General features: G+C 44.7%; 1 protein-coding gene across 4 annotated transcripts in view; it reads left to right on the forward strand.

The window, feature by feature from the left end:
• Positions 1–19,487, forward strand: part of SHANK3 (SH3 and multiple ankyrin repeat domains 3) — a 1,690,229-nt gene that overhangs the window by 1,312,798 nt on the left and 357,944 nt on the right. For all 4 annotated transcript variants that reach the window (XM_029615063.1, XM_029615061.1, XM_029615060.1 and 1 more), the window contains one exon: positions 8,225–8,300. In XM_029615063.1, coding sequence (XP_029470923.1) covers positions 8,225–8,300 — 76 coding nt within the window. The remainder of the gene's footprint in view (positions 1–8,224; positions 8,301–19,487) is intronic.

Here is a 19,487-nt window from a genome sequence, read left to right on the forward strand (position 1 = left end):
CTTTTTTTAAGGCCATTTGTACCATCGAATCCGTTCAGTATTAGGGACTCGGCACATTTCATTACTCTTTACACTCTATTCAGTTCCCAACTGAACCGTTCCTTCTAGTCACTCTAGATATTATTTCCCTGTATACTAATATTCCCCAACCCGCTGCTCTAGAGTCATTGAAACAGTTTAAATACTCGTACGGATCCTCAGAGAGTGCCCACGTCATTGTTAGTCACGTTGGCAACGTTAGCTCTCACACCAAAATTACTTCAGATTTCATGACACTTTTTATTTACAGGTGAAAGGCACGGCGATGGGGGCCAGCCATGGCCCCCAGTCTTGCCTGCCTTTTTGTGGCAGAGTTTGAAGACTCGTTCGTATATACTTCAGAGGGCTTTCAACATATTGTAACCTGGTTACGATACATAGATGATGTTTTTCTGGTTTGGCGAGGGGTACTGAGATACAATTGTTCATGTTATGGACTGGCTTAACTCTCGTGATTCTAATTTACATTTAATTTTTTGCTGGCACCAATCTCAGATTGCTTTTTTAGACATCACGGTTTCAGTCCATAATGATCAATTCCAGACCACAATTCATCGTAAAGACACAGATAGAAACACGTTATTAGCTTTCCAGAGCTGCCATCCGAGTACCCTAAGAAGTAAACATCCCAACGGGTCAATTCTTTAGACTGCGCAGGCTGTGTACCACTCGAAAAGAATTTATAGATTCAAGCTGAAATCATGTCAGCACGTTTTCTATCTCGAGGGTATCCCAGGCGGGTGGTGGTAAGACAAGCCATGAAACGTGCATTATTCACTAACCGAGATCTGCTGTTTCTTCCTGCCTCCCGTTCTGACACCCCGGTCATTAACTGCATCCTGCCTTTCTCTACCTTAAGCAGACAAATATACCACCATGATTCGCAGACACTGGCGTGCACTGTCCATGGAGATGGTGTTTCCTGGTCCCCTACGGTTTACATATCGTAGAGGCAAGAATCTGCGAGACAAACTTGTCCACGCGGATCTTGTACAGCGACAGAATCGATCTAACATACTGGGACACCATCCCTGTGGCCATTGCACGGTGTGCTCCTATACAGCATCCGCCACTTCTTTTACCCCACCCGGTCTCCAAAAGAGTTTTTTTATCTTCGTTCATACTCAGGACTGTACCACCTCTGGGGTCATTTATGTGATCACCTGCCCGTGCCCATTAGTATATGTTGGAAAAACCACAAGAATGGTCAAAACACGTATTATAGAGCATTGCTCGAACATCAGGCACTCCAGAGAAAATGAACCATTGGTAGACCATTGGGTAAAAAATGTCACAATCTCTCAGACCTTAAATTCAGTGTCATTGAGGTGTTTCCACGACCTGCTCGCGGTGGCTGTATGCTGAACAGCTCGGCCGCATTGAACAGAGGTGGATTTTTACTTTAGACTCAGTCACTCCGAAGGGACTTAATCGGGAGATAGAATGGTTTCCTATTTACTTAGATCTCTCACAGTTAAGCTTGGTCGCACACAATGCTGCTATGGCGAGCTACAGGAACGGGAACCAATGAACGTGGCTATCAGACCCACGTCATTGGTTCACCTGTAGCCTTGGCGCCATTGCCATTCTTTAAATACCTGACAGCGTTCAGAGTAAGCGCGCTCCCTGTCAAAACCAAGCACATCAGCTGTCAGGTAAGAGTGGTGTTTAAACCTGTTTGTATTTCTTTTTCGGTTGTAAGTCCTATATAGCATCCTGACTTGTGATTGATTTAATTTCAGTATTTCATATGTGAATTCCTGCTGGCGAGCCCTCCCGATGCAGCCCTAGGCAAAACACGGGACCGTGTCGGGGGACGCCGTAAAGCTACTTGCGATTTAAATCAGTGGAGCTGCCTAATGAATTAATAAAAACCCATTTCACTTTTGGAAGTCCGTTTTGAGTCCTTTGTCAGGATTATCAATTTACCTGCACTTCTATGTGGTAATTGAAATCTCCCATTATTATTGCACTGCCAAATTGGTTAGCTTCCCTGATTTCTCTTAGCATTTCATCATCTGACTGACCATTTTGTCCAGGTGGATGGTAATATACTCCTATCACTATATTCTTACCCAACACACATGGGATTTCTACCCATATAGATTCTACTTAGCATTTAGTCTCTTGTATGATCTTTATCCTGTTGGCTTCTATACCCTCCCGGACATAAAGGTGTCCACACCTCCCACCAAGTTGATCCTCTCTATCATTGCGATATAATTTGTACCCTGATATAGCACTGTCCCATTGGTTATCCTCCTTCCATGAAGTCTCTGTGATGCCAATTATGTCAGTCTCATCATTTACTGCTATACACTCTAACTCTCCCATCTTACTTCTTAGACTCTGGCATTGGCATACAGACATTTCAAAGTGTGTTTTTTGTTGTATTAACAACCTGCTTTCAGTTCTTAGGGATAATTTGGAAATCATTAGCTGTCAGTGATTTTTTACATATAGGCACATGGACTACGTTTTGTTTTTATTGGAACCATCCGTCTCGTTGGGATGCCCTAACTCTCCTATTTCATTAGTATCCTTCAAGACACATTTCTCCGAACCATGCACTAGCTGAGTGACTGTCGGCTTTCCCCCTTGTTCTAGTTTAAAAGCTTCTCTATCTCCTTTTTGAAAGTTAGTGCCAAGCAGCTTGTTTCCACTCTGGTTAAGGTGGAGCCCATCCTTTCGGAAAAGTCCTCTTATTCTATAAAATATTTAAGGAAATCTTAGTAAACCCATTGGTTAAGATGTTCAGTGCCATAAGAGATGGGGACTGCCCTTTGCATCAGTGAATGTAGCGGGGGTTACAATACTGCCTAAACCAGGAAGGGATCCTTTGCTTTGCAGTTCCTACAGACCAATATTGCTGAGAAACATAGATATGAAATTGTTAGCTAGGATTTTGGCTCAAAGATTGTGTCTAGTGGTGGGGCGTATAATTCATGCTGCTCAAGCTGGTTTTATGCTAGGGAGTACCACAGGGAACAACATGCGGAAGATTATTGATTTGATTCATGTGGCCAAGGGTGGAAAAACATCTTCTGTTCTTTTTGCTTTCGAGGCCGAGAAAGTATTTGACACGGTCCATTGGCCATTCTTTTTCCTAGTCATGAAAAAATGGGGTTAAGGGCCATATTCTAACTTGGGTAAAATAGCTTTATAGAAAACCTGAGGCTTGGGAGTTATACAGATAATTTTGTGGTGAAGAGAGGGACAAGGCAGGATACCCTCTCTCCCCATTGTTATTTGCTATCAGTGTTGAACCCCTGGCAGAGGCTATATGTAGGTCAACAGATATTGCGGGTATTAGAGTGGGGGATAATTAATATAAGATATTGTTGTATGTGGATAATATTATGTTCACGTTGTCAGACCCGGAAGTTTCCCTTAAGGCGGTATTACAGGAATTGCAGGAGTTTGGTTTGGTTTCCGGATTTAAAGTAAATATGGATAATAGGGATGTGAATCGTTTTCCATATCGTCTTAACGATAGAAATCGTGTGGCAGGGCAAGAAAATCGTCTTAGGCACGATTTTTTAGTTAAAAAATCGTTAAAAATCGTTTTTTCCGATTAGTGCGCACTAACTCGAGTTAGTGCGCACTAACTGAAAAATGATACAATTTGACACTTTTCAGGTCAGTTAAGGTCAGTTTAGGAATGAATATGTATTCCTATTGGCTGCCCTCTTATTTATTCATGTTACCAAGTTTCCTACTGACAGTATATGGGGGATGGGAAATGGAAACAGTTGGTAGCTTGACAAAACAAGTAATGTGATCAGTCAATGTGACTAGAACTTGTGCCCTAACCCTGATACCAGGGGTATTGTGATCTTCCTGCACACAGTGCCCTATCCCTATTAATACCAGGAGTGTTGTGATCTTCCTGCACACAGTGCCCTATCCCTAATACCAGGGGTGTTGTGATCTTCCTGCACACAGTGCCCTATTCCTGATACTGGGGGTGTTGTGATCTTCCTGCACACAGTGCCCTATTCCTGATACCGGGGGTGTTGTGATCTTCTTGCACACATCCCGGTATCAGGGATAGGGCACTGCATGCAGGAAGATCACAACACTCCTGGTATTAATAGGGATAGGGCACTGCATGCAGGAAGATCACAACACTCCTGGTATTAATAGGGATAGGGCACTGCATGCAGGAAGATCACAACACCCCTGGTATCAGGGATAGGGCACTGTGTGCAGGAAGATCACAATACCCCGGAGGAGTGAGGGTCAGGCAGCTCCCCCCTGTCTGTGAAGCCAGCCTCTCACTAGTAATGCAGGGAGGGAGCTGTCTCAGACTTCACCATCCTCCCCCCCCCCTCACCCACACACCATTCACTAGCTGGGACATGGGGAAGTCAGGAGTGAGGGTCAGGCAGCTCCCCCCTGTCTGTGAAGCCAGCCTCTCACTAGTAATGCAGGGAGGGAGCTGTCTCAGACTTCACCATCCTCCCCCCCCCCCCTCACCCACACACCATTCACTAGCTGGGACATGGGGGAAGTCAGGAGTGAGGGTCAGGCAGCTCCCCCCTGTCTGTGAAGCCAGCCTCTCACTAGTAATGCAGGGAGGGAGCTGTCTCAGACTGGTATCAGGGTTAGGGCACTGTGTGCAGGAAGATCACAACACTCCTGGTATTAATAGGGATAGGGCACTGTAAGAGATGACTGTAGTAGATTGAATAAAGATCTGATGTTTCTACTCTCCTCACACCAAACAAAAACAACACACAAGCAGAGAAGCCCTTCTTACAAAGCTGAGCTAGTGAGTTAAGTAGGAGGAAAAGTAAACATACTTGTGCCAGTGTGGCTACTTAAAAAATACACTTACCAACAATCAATTACATATATTTGAACTGTGTACAGTTCCAGCCAGGACCACCTTTCTAAAATGCACAGTGATTGGCAAATTCAACATGCACTAGCATTTCAGGTGCCTGCTAACAAAAATAATAAACAAACAAGTTCTAGTCACGTGAGTGCTGATCATTACATTACTTTTTTTGTCAAGCTTCCAACTGTTTCCATTTCACATCCCCCCAACCATTACCTCAGTATTAGCCTTGGTAACATCAATAGATAAGAGCACAGCCAGCCAATAGGAATACATACATACATATTCATTCCTAAGTGACCTTTACTGACCTGGGAAGTGTGAACACTTTGTTTCATTTTCTGTTGGTGTTCGTTAGTTTCCAGTTCCATTTCCCATCCCCCCAACCATCACCTCAGTGGTAACCTTGGTAACATCAATAGATAAGAGGGCAGCCAGCCAATAGGAACACATATTCATTCCTAACTGACCTTCAGTGACCTGGAAAGTGTTTATTTGTATCATTTTCAGTTAGTGCGCACTAAATCGAGTTAGTGCGCACTAACGGGGAGTTAGTGCACACTAACTCGAGTTAGTGCGCACTAACACGATTTAACGATTTTTAACGATAAATCGTTAGAATTTCTATTGTATCGTGTTCTATAACGATTTAAGACGATATAAACATTATCGGACGATAATTTTAATCGTTGAAAAACGATTCACATCCCTATAAATCCAAAATTATTCCTATTTGCTTAACAGAATCTCAGTGCCACTCATTGAAGGGGAGTCATCCTTTCAAATGGAGTATGGTAAAGCTAAGACATATGGGAGTAAATATTGGCCCAGAATATGGTGGTTTATTCAGACTGAATTACATACCCTTGTTAAAGACATTGACCCAAGATCTAGACATTGGGGAAGTTTTACGCTGTCTTGGCTAGGCAGAGTGGCTACGATAAAAATGAATTTTCTTCCCAGAATATGTTATTTATTTCAGACTTTGCTCTATACTGTTTCTGATGCTCACCTTAAAAATTTCCCAAAAAAGATTTTTGCGTTCATTTTGAAGCGGAGACCCACTAGGATGGCAAAAATGTATTTTATTTCATTCTAAGGAGAGAGGTTTGGGTGTCCCTAATTTGATGAAGTATTTTGTGACTTTATACTTGAAATCTGTGGTAGAGAACCATGTTGATATGAATAGGAAGCAGTGGGAAGGCATTGAACAGGATTTACTAGGTTTGATACCTATTCAATATTTTTTTGGTTGGAGGAGTGTCTAGCAAGGATCTGGCCCTGAAGTCTCCCTGTTTGGGATGTACTTTTCAAATCTGGCTCAAATGGAAGAAAATTTACATCAGGAAAGTGGATTTTTTCTATTTAACTCCTAGAAAATATAATAAATGTTTAATTGTTGGGCTTGAATATAGGGCATTTTGTAATTGGGAAAAGAAGGGATTTAGTAGGCTGGAGCAATTATGGGATGGGAGAGATGTAGTAAAGTTTCCAAACTTAAGGGATCTTTATAGAATTGACCAGGCTGATTTCTTGGCACAACTACATTTTATAAATATGCCTATTGTAAAGAGCAATCTCTTGTCGGGCTCTTCTCTGTTTGAAGGTTATTGTGTTCAGGCCAATAAGTTAATAAGTGTGATTTCTAAAATCTGTTATATTAAATAAAGATGACTCATTTGTCGCTAAACACCTCCAAGTATAGGAAGCAGATATGGGAACCAAATGGGACGAGGAGCAATGGGAGGGGTGCTTTTTGGGGATAGGTTGGAGTTCTATCTCTTCCCTCCTAATAGAGAACAGGTATAAAATGCTATTCTGCTGGTATTTATATCCTCAGAAGCTGTATAGGATATATCCAGCATTTAGAAATTTATGCTGGAGGAATTGTCATATAGTTGTCTCCTTTATGCATATGTGGTAGCTATGCCCTAAAATAATTCGGTTTTGGGAGGGTGTGAAGAATTTGGCTGAAGGGCTTATAGGGACAAGAGTTTCTTTCAATCCAGAAAGCTGGTTACTAAATATAAGGGGTGAGAATCTTTTGTTACCTCAACAAAAATTGTTGATCTTTGTTGCTATTGCAGCTAGGTGTGTAGCTGCGGCATTATGGAAACGGGCTGAGGCTCCCCATGATTACCTGGTTATAAGGAAACTGAGAGTCCTGCACTGTATGGAAAAATTGACAGCCATGCAAAAGGATAGAATGCTGAAATTTAGAGAAATTTGGGGACCATTTGACAAGTGGGATAAATTGCATAAAACACTGTAAGCCTTCTCCATGTGTGTGTTAGTTGGCATATGGGTGGAGAGGGTGGGTTTGGGCTTAGAAGTGGAGGGGATTGGGTTCTCACTGGGAGGGTGGAGGGTGGGAGAAGAACGGGGAAAGGAATAAAATGTTTCTGGATTGGGGTGGTATTGTGGACACTAATATCAATGCTGTCGGCTGTTGTTATTTACTGAGTTTCTTATGGATTGGTATTTGGTGTGCTGATGGAAATGTAATAAAATATTATTTACAAAAAAAAAATAGAATTGTGGTTAAAGCACGTTAGCATTCCATTTAACTTTTGGATATGCGAGTTCTCGAAACACTTGAGATTTGCCCCCCTGAGGAAGCCAAACTTGGTGAAAAAATGGCCTTTGTCAGGGAATGAGGAATTCTTCACAAGTTAAGGTATCTTTTGTTGCAGATAAAAGAAGCACACATAATAGTGTGAGAAGTGGAACATCAGTTAAGATAGATGGAAACAAAAATTTTCGAGGTGCCCAAGATACACCCACAATATAAGCACTCTAGGCCGTGTATATTGTGCATGTATATTATGCCAGTAAATTAGCTGCAGTGGGTTAAAATGGACACTTCTAAAGAGTGTCTGTTTTCATAACCCGCACACAGCACACGTCTCCTGGGCACCCGATGCAAAGGATGTGCTAGGGACGCACAATTTATCCCTGGCACATCCTTTTAGCTTGGCAGCTCATTTGATTATTGCATCAGGTGCCCAGGAGAGGTGGATGTACATGCATTGAAAAAATGGGTGCCCAGTTTGGTTGCACATTTTTTCATGGGCCCCTCAGTTGGCAAAGAATCTTAGATCTTCCCCATAACACTATTATTTGTTTCCTCTGTTGTTTTCTAATGTTTATTTCTGAAGCAAGTGTTGGGGCACATGGCATGATGCAAATTGTCTTGTGGTGTATGGAAAATACCATTAGGCACATCGTAAACATCCCAAGACTTTTACTAGTTAATTAGTTAGCAGCAACCATGCATTTAACAAAGGACTGTTATACCTGCTAAGAGTTGTTTTAATTAAACTCTATATTTTTCCCTTTCAGAGACAAGAGAAGATAGAACGAAACGCCTCTTCCGACACTACACAGTGGGCTCCTATGACAACTTTACATCTTACAGGTATAAGATTTTGTTACTTCAAGTCAATTTATGATAATTAAAATATAACACAGAGTTTGGATTAGTAGTGAGGATGGTGATATGAGGGGATTAGAACTTGGATTAATAGTGCAATTTCAGGAGCCTCGGATTAATTATAGTGGTGATGGTACAGGAACAGAATTAGTAATGGTGATGATGACATGGGGCTTATATTCATAACAATGATGACAACACTAGGTTGGGATTAGGAGCAGTGATGATAACATATGTTGTGTATTTTTCAGTAATCATTCCATTCTGAACACTGTCTTGAAACTTATTTTTAAGAATAGATAGCATATGAATGTTGAATGTAAAGTAAATAAGTGAAATGAGATACTAATTGATCAAACGAGTTCTCACAGGATAAGCAGGATGGTAGTCCTCACATATGGGTGACATCATCAGGATGGAGTCCAATCACAGAACACTTTTGTCAAAGTTTCTAGAGCTTTGACTGGCACCTACTGGGCATGCACAGCATGACACTAACCCTGCATCCAGCAGGGGTCCCCCTTCAGTCTCTTTTTTTCCGCGCAGCAGTAGCCACGTGGGTTAAGGAGCTCTCTAGAGATTCCTGACAGGAATTTTCCTCAAGGAACTTCTTTCAAAATTTTCAAAAAATTCTATCCCATAGGGGTCCCCCTATCGATTCCGTACTCCGTGGTCGAAAGGTAAGGCTTTACCCTCATTTGCGATCGATTCCCGTTAAGTTTTCCCTTCGGGGCCTACTGGGCATCGACCTCACCATGGCTAAATATTTGTCGAAGCCATGGCATCGGGTTTTCGTCAGTGCCCCGACTGTCCTCGGACAATGCCTATCACAGACCCACATAGGGTTTGTGTATTATGTTTGGGGTCTGACCAATGCAGCCTAACTTGCACCAAATGTGCCCACATGACACTGAAGTGCCGTAAGGCCCGCTCAGAGAAGATGGAGTTTCTTTTTCAGGCAAAGCCTCCGACTCCATCGACCGCTTCAACATCATCTGAGCCGGTACCATTGACCTCTCGCCAGCAGCGGGACACTGGTGCTGCCTGACCGGCACCAACTACTCCGAAGGTGTTGACTTTTTCCTCATCAGCTCCAGAGAAGGACCGAGGAGAACATAGTGAAAAGCGTCGACACCATCATCGGAAGGCTCAGTCCACTGATCCAGGCAAGCCCTCGGCATCAGCGTCGACAGAGCCACAGACAAAGAAATCCCATCCAGAGAAGGCTCCATCCTCCTCTGCAACTGGGTCACTGAGGTATTCCCCACCTTCATTGGTGCCGGGAGCCGCGACTCCACTTTCACCGGCGGACCATCCGGCTACACCAGTAATGCCTCCTACTCCAGAGCTGGAGTTGCATGCCCTAGGCTTCCACAAGGAATTGGATCAAATGACCCAAGAGGTCATCAGTAAGGCACTGCAGGGCTTCCTACCTCCATCGGCGCCGACACCGATGCCAGCCCCAGTCACCAACCCGATACCCATGGCGCTCGCACCTCTACTTGGCAGACTGGATGCGCTGATCGGTGCCCTTCCACCGGTGGAACTGAGGATACCGGTATGTCCACCGCCTTCCACGCCGATACCTTTGTCATCGGAAGACGAGGAAACACCGATACCAGAACCTATCCCTGGACTGTCTGGGATCTTGCCACCGATTCGCCTGTCCATGTCACCGGTTCCATCGGTGCCTATTCTGCCATCGATACTGCATCGTCCTCAATCAGTGCCACCATCGATGCCATCCGTGCCACCATCGATGCTGTCAGTGCCACCTCTGATATCGTCGGTGCCTAGGCCTGATCCTTCAGGAATAGCACCATTACTCCCCTTTGGAGATCCTATGGGAGCCGGTAATCAACCTTACGATCCTTGGACTGATGATTCTTCCCAGGATACTGATGATCTACCTTCAGAGCCATCTCCCCCTGAGGAGAGAAGACATTCTCCTCCAGAGGACCTGTCCTTTATTAATTTTATAAAGGAAATGTCTGAAGCCATACCATTCCAACTTCAGACAGAAGAGGACTCCAGACATAAAATGCTGGAAGTGCTCCAATTCATAGATGCACCCAAGGAGATCATGTCCATACCTGTTCATGAAGTTCTCCTGGACTTGCTGAAGAGGAATTGGGAGTATCCAGGCTCTGTACCACTGTTAAATCGGAAAACAGATGCCACCTACCTGGTACAGACAGCCCCTGGTTTCCAAAAACCACAGCTGGATCATCACTCTGTGGTTGTGGAGTCAGCCCAGAAAAAAGTACGACGTTCTAAACCTCATTCTTCTATTCCTCCAGGGAAAGAACAGAGGTCCTTCGATGCATTTGGCCGTCATGTTTTCCATGGATCAATGCTTATTTCTCGTATTGCTTCCTACCAGTTATACATGACCCAGTATAACAGAGACCTATTCAAGAAGATCCAGGATTTCTCTGAATCTTTACGCGACCAGCTTCAGGATCAACTGAATGCCCTGGCTCAGAAGGGTCTAGATGCTGGCAAGCACGAGGTCTATGATATTTTTGACACTGCCTCTAGGGTGTCTGCAGCGGGAATTAGTGCACGAAGGTGAGCCTGGCTGAAGTCCTCTGACTTAAGGCCAAAGGTACAGGATCGATTGGCTGACCTGCCCTGCGCTGGAGACAATCTCTTCGGGAACAAAATCCAGGAGACTGTAGCACAGCTCAAAGACCACCATGAGACGTTACGCCAGCTTTCGTCCGTGCCTTCTGATTTCCTGTCCACCTCTAAAAGGACATTCCGAAGAGACTCTAGGCGGCAGTCCTTCAAGCCACGGAGATATTATCCTCCTGCTACTCGAGGTCGCCCCTCTAGACCTTACCAGAAAGGTCAGGCCAGACAATCCCAGCCTCAGAAGACTCAGCCAGCCCATCCACCGGGCCCAGCTGCTGGATTTTGACTCCTCGCTGGAGCGCATAAGCCAACCTCCTCTACCGTCCGTACCCGTCAGCGGTCGGTTGTGCCACTTCACCAACATATGGCACACGATCACTTCAGATCAGTGGGTACTTGCTGTACTGACCCAAGGTTACCACCTTAACTTCCTGTCTGTACCAGCAGACTCCCCACCTCGGCCGACGTGGGGATCATCTGACCACTCCTCTCTTCTGGAGGAGGAGGTTTCAACCCTCCTGAAATCCTGGGCAGTAGAACCAGTGCCCCTCTCCCAGCAGGGGCAGGGGTTCTATTCCAGGTATTTCCTCATCCCAAAAAAGTCAAGGGGCATTCGTCCAATACTGGACCCGCGTGACTTAAACAAATATCTGCAGAAGGAAAAATTCAGGATGGTAACCTTGGGCTCTCTACTTCCTCTTCTACAAAGAGGAGATTGGCTTTGATCTCTAGATCTTCAGGATGCGTATACACACATCTCGTTCACTTCGTCTCACCGCAAATTCCTTCGATTCCTGGTCAGCCCCCGTCACTTTCAGTACCTGGTACTGCCGTTTGGCCTACCACCCGCACCTTGAGTCTTTACCAAGTGCCTCGTAGTGGTCACGGCCTACCTGAGATTTCAAGGCGTCCATGTCTACCCTTATCTTGACAATTGGCTGATAAGGGCTCCAACTCAAAGGAATGCACTAGCCTCCTTACGTCTAACTATCCATACGTTGCTGTCTCTTGGGTTTCTGATCAACTACTCCAAGTCCAGCCTAGTTCCATCTCAAACCCTATCCTTCATAGGAGCCGACCTGAACACCATGCAGGCAAAAGCATACCTCCCTCAGGATCGAGCTCGTACTCTCATATCCTTCACACAAAGCCTCCAGAATCGACATTACTCGACAGCTTGTCATTTCCTCATTTTACTGGGTCACATGGCATCCTCTATACATGTCTCTCCAATGACACGCCTCTCCATGAGAGTCATGCAGTGGACTCTGAAGTCCCAGTGGACTCAGGCTTAGCATCCAATGTCCAGCATTGTCCATGTTACCAAGCAGCTCCGCCTGTCGCTGGCCTGGTGGATGCAGCTCTCCAACCTCCTTCAAGGCCTTCCCTTTCAGGTTCCAGAAACTCAAATTATCCTAACAACAGACACCTCCAATCTAGGTTGGGGTGCTCATGTCGACAACCTACAAACTCAGAGTTGCTGTTCTCCAGAGGAAGCCAACATCAGATAAATTTCCTGGAACTTCGAGCGATCAGATATGCCCTCAGAGTCTTTCAGGATTGCCTCTCAAACAAGACCATCCTGATTCAAATCGACATCCAGGTAGCGATGTGGTACATCAACAAGCAAGGGGGAACTGGCTCCTACCTTCTGTATCAAGAAGCTGCACAGATATGGGCGTGGGCTCTTTCCCATTCCATGTACCTCAGAGCAACCTACTTGGCAGGCGTGGACAATGTTCTGGCGGACAGGTTGAGCCGGACCTTTCATCCGCATGAATGGTCTCTCAACCCCATGGTAGCGGACACAATCTTCCAATGTTGGGGTTATTCACAAATAGATCTCTTTGCGTCCATTCACAACCGCAAAGTAGAGAACTTCTGCTCACTCACTCGCAGTCACTACTCACAGCTGAGGGACGCCTTTGCCCTCTCGTGGTCCAGCGGTCTCCTCTACGCGTACCCTCCATGTCCACTCATATCGAAGACTCTTGTGAAGTTATGAAGGGACAAGGGTTTAATGATTCTGATATCCCCTCAATGGCCACGCCAAGTCTGGTTCCCAATCCTCCGGGACTTATCAGTTTGCCGGCACATCCCTTTAGGGAAGGATCCGCTTCTGATAACTCAGAACAACGGGTGCCTATGCCACTTCAACCTCCAGGCCCTGTCGCTGATGGCCTGGATGTTGAAAGGTTAATACTTCAACCCCTTAACCTTTCAGAGTCGGTATCCCGAGTCCTGGTAGCTTCACGAAAGCCTTCCTCAAGACAGTCTTATCGTTCTAAGTGGAAAAGGTTTATGGTCTGGTGCATGTCCATGTCCATAGACCCCTTCACTTGTTCTACTGTGAAGTTTCTGGACTATCTCTGGCACCTGTCCGAGTAGGCCTGAAAACTTCCTCTATAAGTGTGCATGTCAGTGCGGTAGCTGCTTTCCACAACGGCGTGGGAGATGTCTCTATTTCGATACAACTCTTAGTCACACGCTTCATGAGAGGTTTGCTCCACCTGAAACCTCCATGCGCCCTCTGGCCCCTGCTTGGGACCTTAACGTGGTCTTAGGATGGCTCATGAAACCTCCGTTTGAGCCTCTCCACTCCTGCGATCTCCGTTATCTCACTTGGAAAGTGATTTTTCTTCTCGCTATCACAACCGCTCGCAGAGTTAGTGAGTTACAGGCATTAGTAACCTACCCGCCTTACACCAAAATTCTGCATGACAGAGTGGTCCTCCGTACAACCCTAAGTTTTTACCAAAGGTAGTGTCAGAATTTCATCTTAATCAATCCATCATCTTACCTACTTTCTTTCCAAGGCCCCATTCAAACCCAGGAGAATAGGCTCTACATTCCCTGGACTGCAAACGTGCCCTATCCTTTTATCTAAAGCGCATGTCAGCCCACAGGAAGTCCACTCAATTATTTGTTTCTTTCGATAATATCAAATTGGGAAATCCAGTGGGAAAACAGACCCTTTCCTCCTGGTTGGCGGACTGTATCTCGTTTTGCTACCAGCAAGCAGGCATTCCGCCACAAGACCGTGTGAAAGCACACTCTGTTAGGGCTGTGGCAACCTCAGTGGCATACCTTCGTTCAGTGCCACTTATTGATATTTGTAAGGCTGCGACCTGGAGCTTTCTCCATACCTTTGCAGCCCATTATTGCTTAGATAAGGCTGGCAGGCAAGATTCCATTTTTGGCCAGTCTGTTCTACGCAACTTATTCTCAGCTTAACTACCCAACATCCTATCAGCAACCTGTTCAGGGTTTTCAGGATGCCCTCCTACCCAAATCCACCCCTGTGGTTGTGCCTTTTGCATGTCTTTGGGTGCATTTGGTGCATTGCTCGGGCATCCTCAGCTCGCTACTCACCCATATGTGAGGACTGCCATCCTGCTTGTCCTGTGAGAAAGCAGAGTTGCTTACCTGTAACAGGTGTTCTCACAGGACAGCAGGATGTTAGTTCTCACGAAACCCACCCGCCATCCCGCGGAGTTGGGTTAGCTTGCGATTTGTTATTTTATTTTTCGCACGTACTTCTTGCTATACACGAGACTGAAGGGGGACCCCTGCTGGATGCAGGGTTAGTGCCACACTGGGCATGCCCAGTAGGTGCCAGTCAAAGTTCTAGAAACTTTGACAAAAGTATTTCATGATTGGGTTCCATCCTCTCGGGGGGTCCGCAGGCTTCTAGGGTGAAGACGTCAGATCTTCGTGTGTCCTGATACCGCCCACAGGTCTTTTTCTCCCTGCAGGGTGCTTCCATCTCGCCTCACTCTGCCAGACCGACCCAAGGGTCCACTGCTCACCAGTGACAGTAACATATCTTTTGAAAATTGCCCTCCCAGTTCTGTTAAGCTACGAGTCCCTGACATCTCAACTGCTTGTCTCGCTTGTGAAGAGACTTTAGTGTATAAAATACAGAATGTAGAACTTTAACCAGAAGCAAATTAATTACAAATTAAATTACAAATAATTCCCTAAAATAAAAAGAATATATATTTATGGAATAGGATAATTAATGAAGTTAATTTTTAATAATAAAAACATGCATTTCATTCATTTTAATTAAAATCCATTTTATAAGCACAGTAAGCTACTTCTAAGTGTGGAGTAAAAAGAACTGTACTATTTTTCATTGTAAGGCACTCTGAGTTTAATATTCAAAGGGCTATAGCCAACTTAGGGGGTCATTTTCTATCAGTATCGGACGCGATAGCGTGATAGGGGCGGAGTCTGGACCGGAAGAGGAGGAGTCGGGGCGTCGTCAGGGCGGACGCAGCAGTAACTTCGCTGGCAGCGATAAGGTAAGACCCATTATCGCTGCCAGTAGCGCACCCAATAGCACCACCTTTCACGGTGGAGCTATTGGATGTGAAAGCCGGCAGCGATAACACTGCGGTGGTGCGATCACTGCCAGCTTTCGCCCCCTCTTCGCCCCCCGTTACCGCGGGATTCACAAAGCTGTGCAACAATAGAAAATCCAGGCCTAAATAAGAATTTAGCAGGCTAGATTAAAACCATTGAAAATTGTTTGAGCTCTCTGGCTAAATATAGTCATCTAAATGTCACTATATGGCTGCATTTAACCATTCTAATTCTGGGTGAAGCAGGGGGCAGGATTAGGATGGATGGAAAACATTAAACGGCTAGCACTGATTTCCACGACTAGCCACCTAATTAGGCTTGCCAAATCTAGGCACTGCAATAGTCTCATGGGGGACTTTGTCAAATACCTTCTGAAAATCCAATCTGGCTGGCCAAAGCTAAAGAACCCTTCCCTGATCCGGAAAGCAATCAAAAAACACATCCCAAGCTGCAAGTTCCCTGTCTTGCTCCCTTCCAGCATTCCAGTAACCTGTGGACACTGAAGATGTGACCCTCCTTACCTCCTCTCCCTTCCTCCACTCCATAATATTTATTTATTTAAGGCTTTTATTTTTTTTTTACCGACATTCGTCAGGGAGATCATGCGGGTTTACATCGAACAAGGGGGAACAACATGGAGAAATCAGTTACAAAAAACGGAGAAGCAAACTGGGAGATGCAAATGTGAAATGCATAATATAAAGGAATAAAAGCATTAGAAAGTTATCATAAAACTAATACAGTGACATTAAACAGAGGAGTGTAACATTAGAGAACTATATACAGGTCAATCATCAATGTCTTAAGTAGTGTATTGCAGAGGCGTGTAACATAGTAATGCGGGCATCAATATATATGGAGAAAAGCTAATTGAGATGAGGAGGGGGGGGGGGCGATATTTGGAGTGGAGAAGAAAGGAGATTAGTTAAATGCCTGTTGGAACATAAGAACATAAGAAAATGCCATACTGGGTCAGACCAAGGGTCCATCAAGCCCAGCATCCTGTTTCCAACAGTGGCCAATCCAGGCCCCAAGAACCTGGCAAGTACCCAAAAACTAAGTCTATTCCATGTAACCATTGCTAATGGCAGTGGCTATTCTCTAAGTGAACTTAATAGCAGGTAATGGACTTCTCCTCCAAGAACTTATCCAATCCTTTTTTAAACAAAGCTATATTAACTGCAATAACCACATCCTCTGGCAACAAATTCCAGAGTTTAATTGTGCGTTGAGTAAAAAAGAACTTTCTCCAATTAGTTTTAAATGTGCCCCATGCCAGGTCTTCAATCGTTTTGTGAACATTTGTGGGCTAGGTTCCAAACGTAAAGTAGGAGACACTGAGTTCCAAATCGTGGGTCCTGCAATAGATAGTGCTCGATCTTTTGTGGAGCCGAGGTGTGAGTTTAGGAGCAGGTGTGTGTATGGTACTTTTGTAGGCAGATCTGGTAGGTCTGTAGGAGGAGTGGAAGAAGAGAGAGTCATTCATCCAGTTAAGGTCCTGGTTGTAAAGGGTTTTGTGAATGATGGTGAGACTCTTGTAGAGTATTCTGAATGAGATGGGGAGCCAGTGGAGGTCTTTTAGGATGGGAGTGATGTGGTCCATTTTTCGTGTGTTGGTAAGGATTCTGGCTGCAGCATTCTGTACCATTTGGAGTGGTTTGATGGAAGAGTTGGGGAGGCCAAGCAGGAGAGCGTTACAATAGTCGGTTTTAGAAAAGATGAGGGCCTGGAAAAAAGTACGGAAGTCAATGAAGTAGAGGAGGGGTCTGAGTTTCTTAAGTACTTGAAGTTTGTAGAAGCATTCTTTGGTGGTGGTGTTTATGAATTTTTTAAAGTTAAATTGGTTATCTATCTGTGAATTTTGGGAGAAATGGGATGAATTGGAGTTAGACGTTGTGTTTGCGAGGGAGTTGATGGTTAAATTGTGTGATATGAGGAGGAGCTCGGTTTTTTCAGTGTTGAGGGCAAGATTAAGAGTATTAAGGAGGGTATTAATTGACGTGAGGCAGTTGTCCCACATTTTTAATGCGTTAGGGAGGGAGTCCGTTATAGGGAAAAGGATTTGGACATCGTCCACATAAATGAGATGAGTGAGGCCTAGGTCAGTTAGGAGCTGGCAGATGGGTAACATATAAATGTTGAACAAGGTGGAGGATAGAGATGAACCTTGGGGGACTCCTCTGGATGAGATGAGGGGGTCTGATATACTGTTTCAAGTTTAACCTTGAATTGTTTATTGTCAAGGTAGGAATTGAACCAGCTCAGGGCAGTTCCAGAGATGCCGATGTTTTTTAGTTGGTGTAGCATAATTTCATGGTTAATAGTGTCAAATGCAGCTGAGATGTCGAGCATGGCTAGGATGTCAGATTGTCCTTTGTCCATGCCCTTGAGAAGGGTGTCTGAGAGGGTGATTAGGAGTGTTTCAGTGTTGAAATGTTTTCGGAATCCAAATTGGGATGGAAAAAGTATTTTATGTTTCTCTAGGTGCTCAGAGAGACGAATGTTGACAACCTTTTCCATGATTTTAGCTAGAAAAGGCAGGTTGGATATTGGCCGATAATTGGCAAGTTCAGCAGGGTCGAGGTTTGCTTTTTTAAGAATGGGTTTAACGATTGCTTGTGGTGGGGACTTTGCCAGTAGTGAGGGAACAGTTAATGATGTCGGCAAGGGGTTTGGCTATTACGTCCGGGATAGTTAATAAAAGTTTGGAGGGGGTGGCGTCAGCTGGGTGGGTGGCGGGTTTGAGTTTTTTAAAGAGGGATTCTATTTCTAGTTTAAATGTGGTCTCAAAATGATCCAACAGGGCACTGGGATGGTTAGGGGGGGAGTTGGGATGGGGGGAGAATGGAGGAAAGCTGGAGATAAGTTTGTAGATTTTGTTGTTAAAAAAGTAGGCGAGGTCGTTACTTCAGTTTTTGGAGTCCATGAGGGCAGAGGGATGGTTGGGGGTTTTTGTGAGGTCAGATACATAAGAGAAAAGGGCTTTAGGATTAAAGTGGAGGTCGAGAATTTTACGTGCATAAAAGTCACGTTTGGCTTTCTGAGTGGATGTTCTGTAGGCAAGTAGGGTGGATTTGTAAGTGGCAAGTGCAGAGGGGGAGGGGTCTTTGCGCCAATTCTATTCTTTATTTCTGAGGTCGCATCTGAGGATTCTTAATTCAGTGAGAACCAGGGTTTTTTGTTAGATTGGGAGGGATTTATAGATTTTGAGGTGAGGGGGCATAGTTTGATGGCTATGTCTTTAGTGATGTTATCCCATGTGTGGAAGGCAGAGTCTGTGTCAGATAGGTCAATTTTTTGTAGGGCTTTAGTGAGGGAGATAGGTCGTCTCTTGAGCAGGGTTTTCTAAATTGGATGGTGATGTTGTAGGGGGGAGAGGGAATGAGTGTTTTCTTAAACAATATTTTAGTTTTTATAAGGTAATGATCGGACCAGGGTATTGAGGAGCAAATGGGTGTTTCATGTGCGTGGATAATTTCATTGGTAAAGATTAAGTCCAGTGTGTGTCCAGCTTTGTGTGTGGGTGAGTTTATAATTTGATGTAATCCTATGGCATCGAGTGCAGAGAGAAAGGCTTCACAGGAGGGTGACTGAGGGGATGAGTCAACATGGAGATTGAAGTCACCAAGTATTATGGTTGGGATGTCAAGGTCGAGGTTTTCAGCAATAAATTTGGTAAGTGGTGATGGGTCATTTTCAATGAGACCTGGGGGGGGGGAGTAAACTAGACATATTTGTAGTTGTGAAGATTTGAAGAGGCCAATTTCATGTTTAGGTGGGGTGGAAACATTTTGGGGAACTAGTCTACGTTCTTTTCTGGTAGCTAGCAGTAAGCCACCTCCTCTTTTTTTGAGTCTGGGAATGGAGAATATGTCATAAATGTGAGTTGGTAGTTGGTTTAGGAGTACTGTATCGGTTTGTTTCAGCCAGGATTCCGTGATGGCGCAGATTTCGGGATTGGAGTCGATTAGGAGGTCGTTGAGGATGGTGGTCTTTTTTGCCAGGGATTATGCATTAAATAGTATTATGGAGAATATAGTGAGGCCTAAAAATTGTGTAAGTGGTGAGGTCATGATAGGGATGAGGGATCTATGATGGTGGGATTGATGGGTGTGGAGGGGTTGTCTATAGTTTAAGAAGGGGTATTTGAGTGCAGGGATTGGTAAA

This window comes from Rhinatrema bivittatum, chromosome 9 (genome assembly GCF_901001135.1).
Source record: "Rhinatrema bivittatum chromosome 9, aRhiBiv1.1, whole genome shotgun sequence".
In the NCBI taxonomy this organism is placed as follows: domain Eukaryota; kingdom Metazoa; phylum Chordata; class Amphibia; order Gymnophiona; family Rhinatrematidae; genus Rhinatrema; species Rhinatrema bivittatum.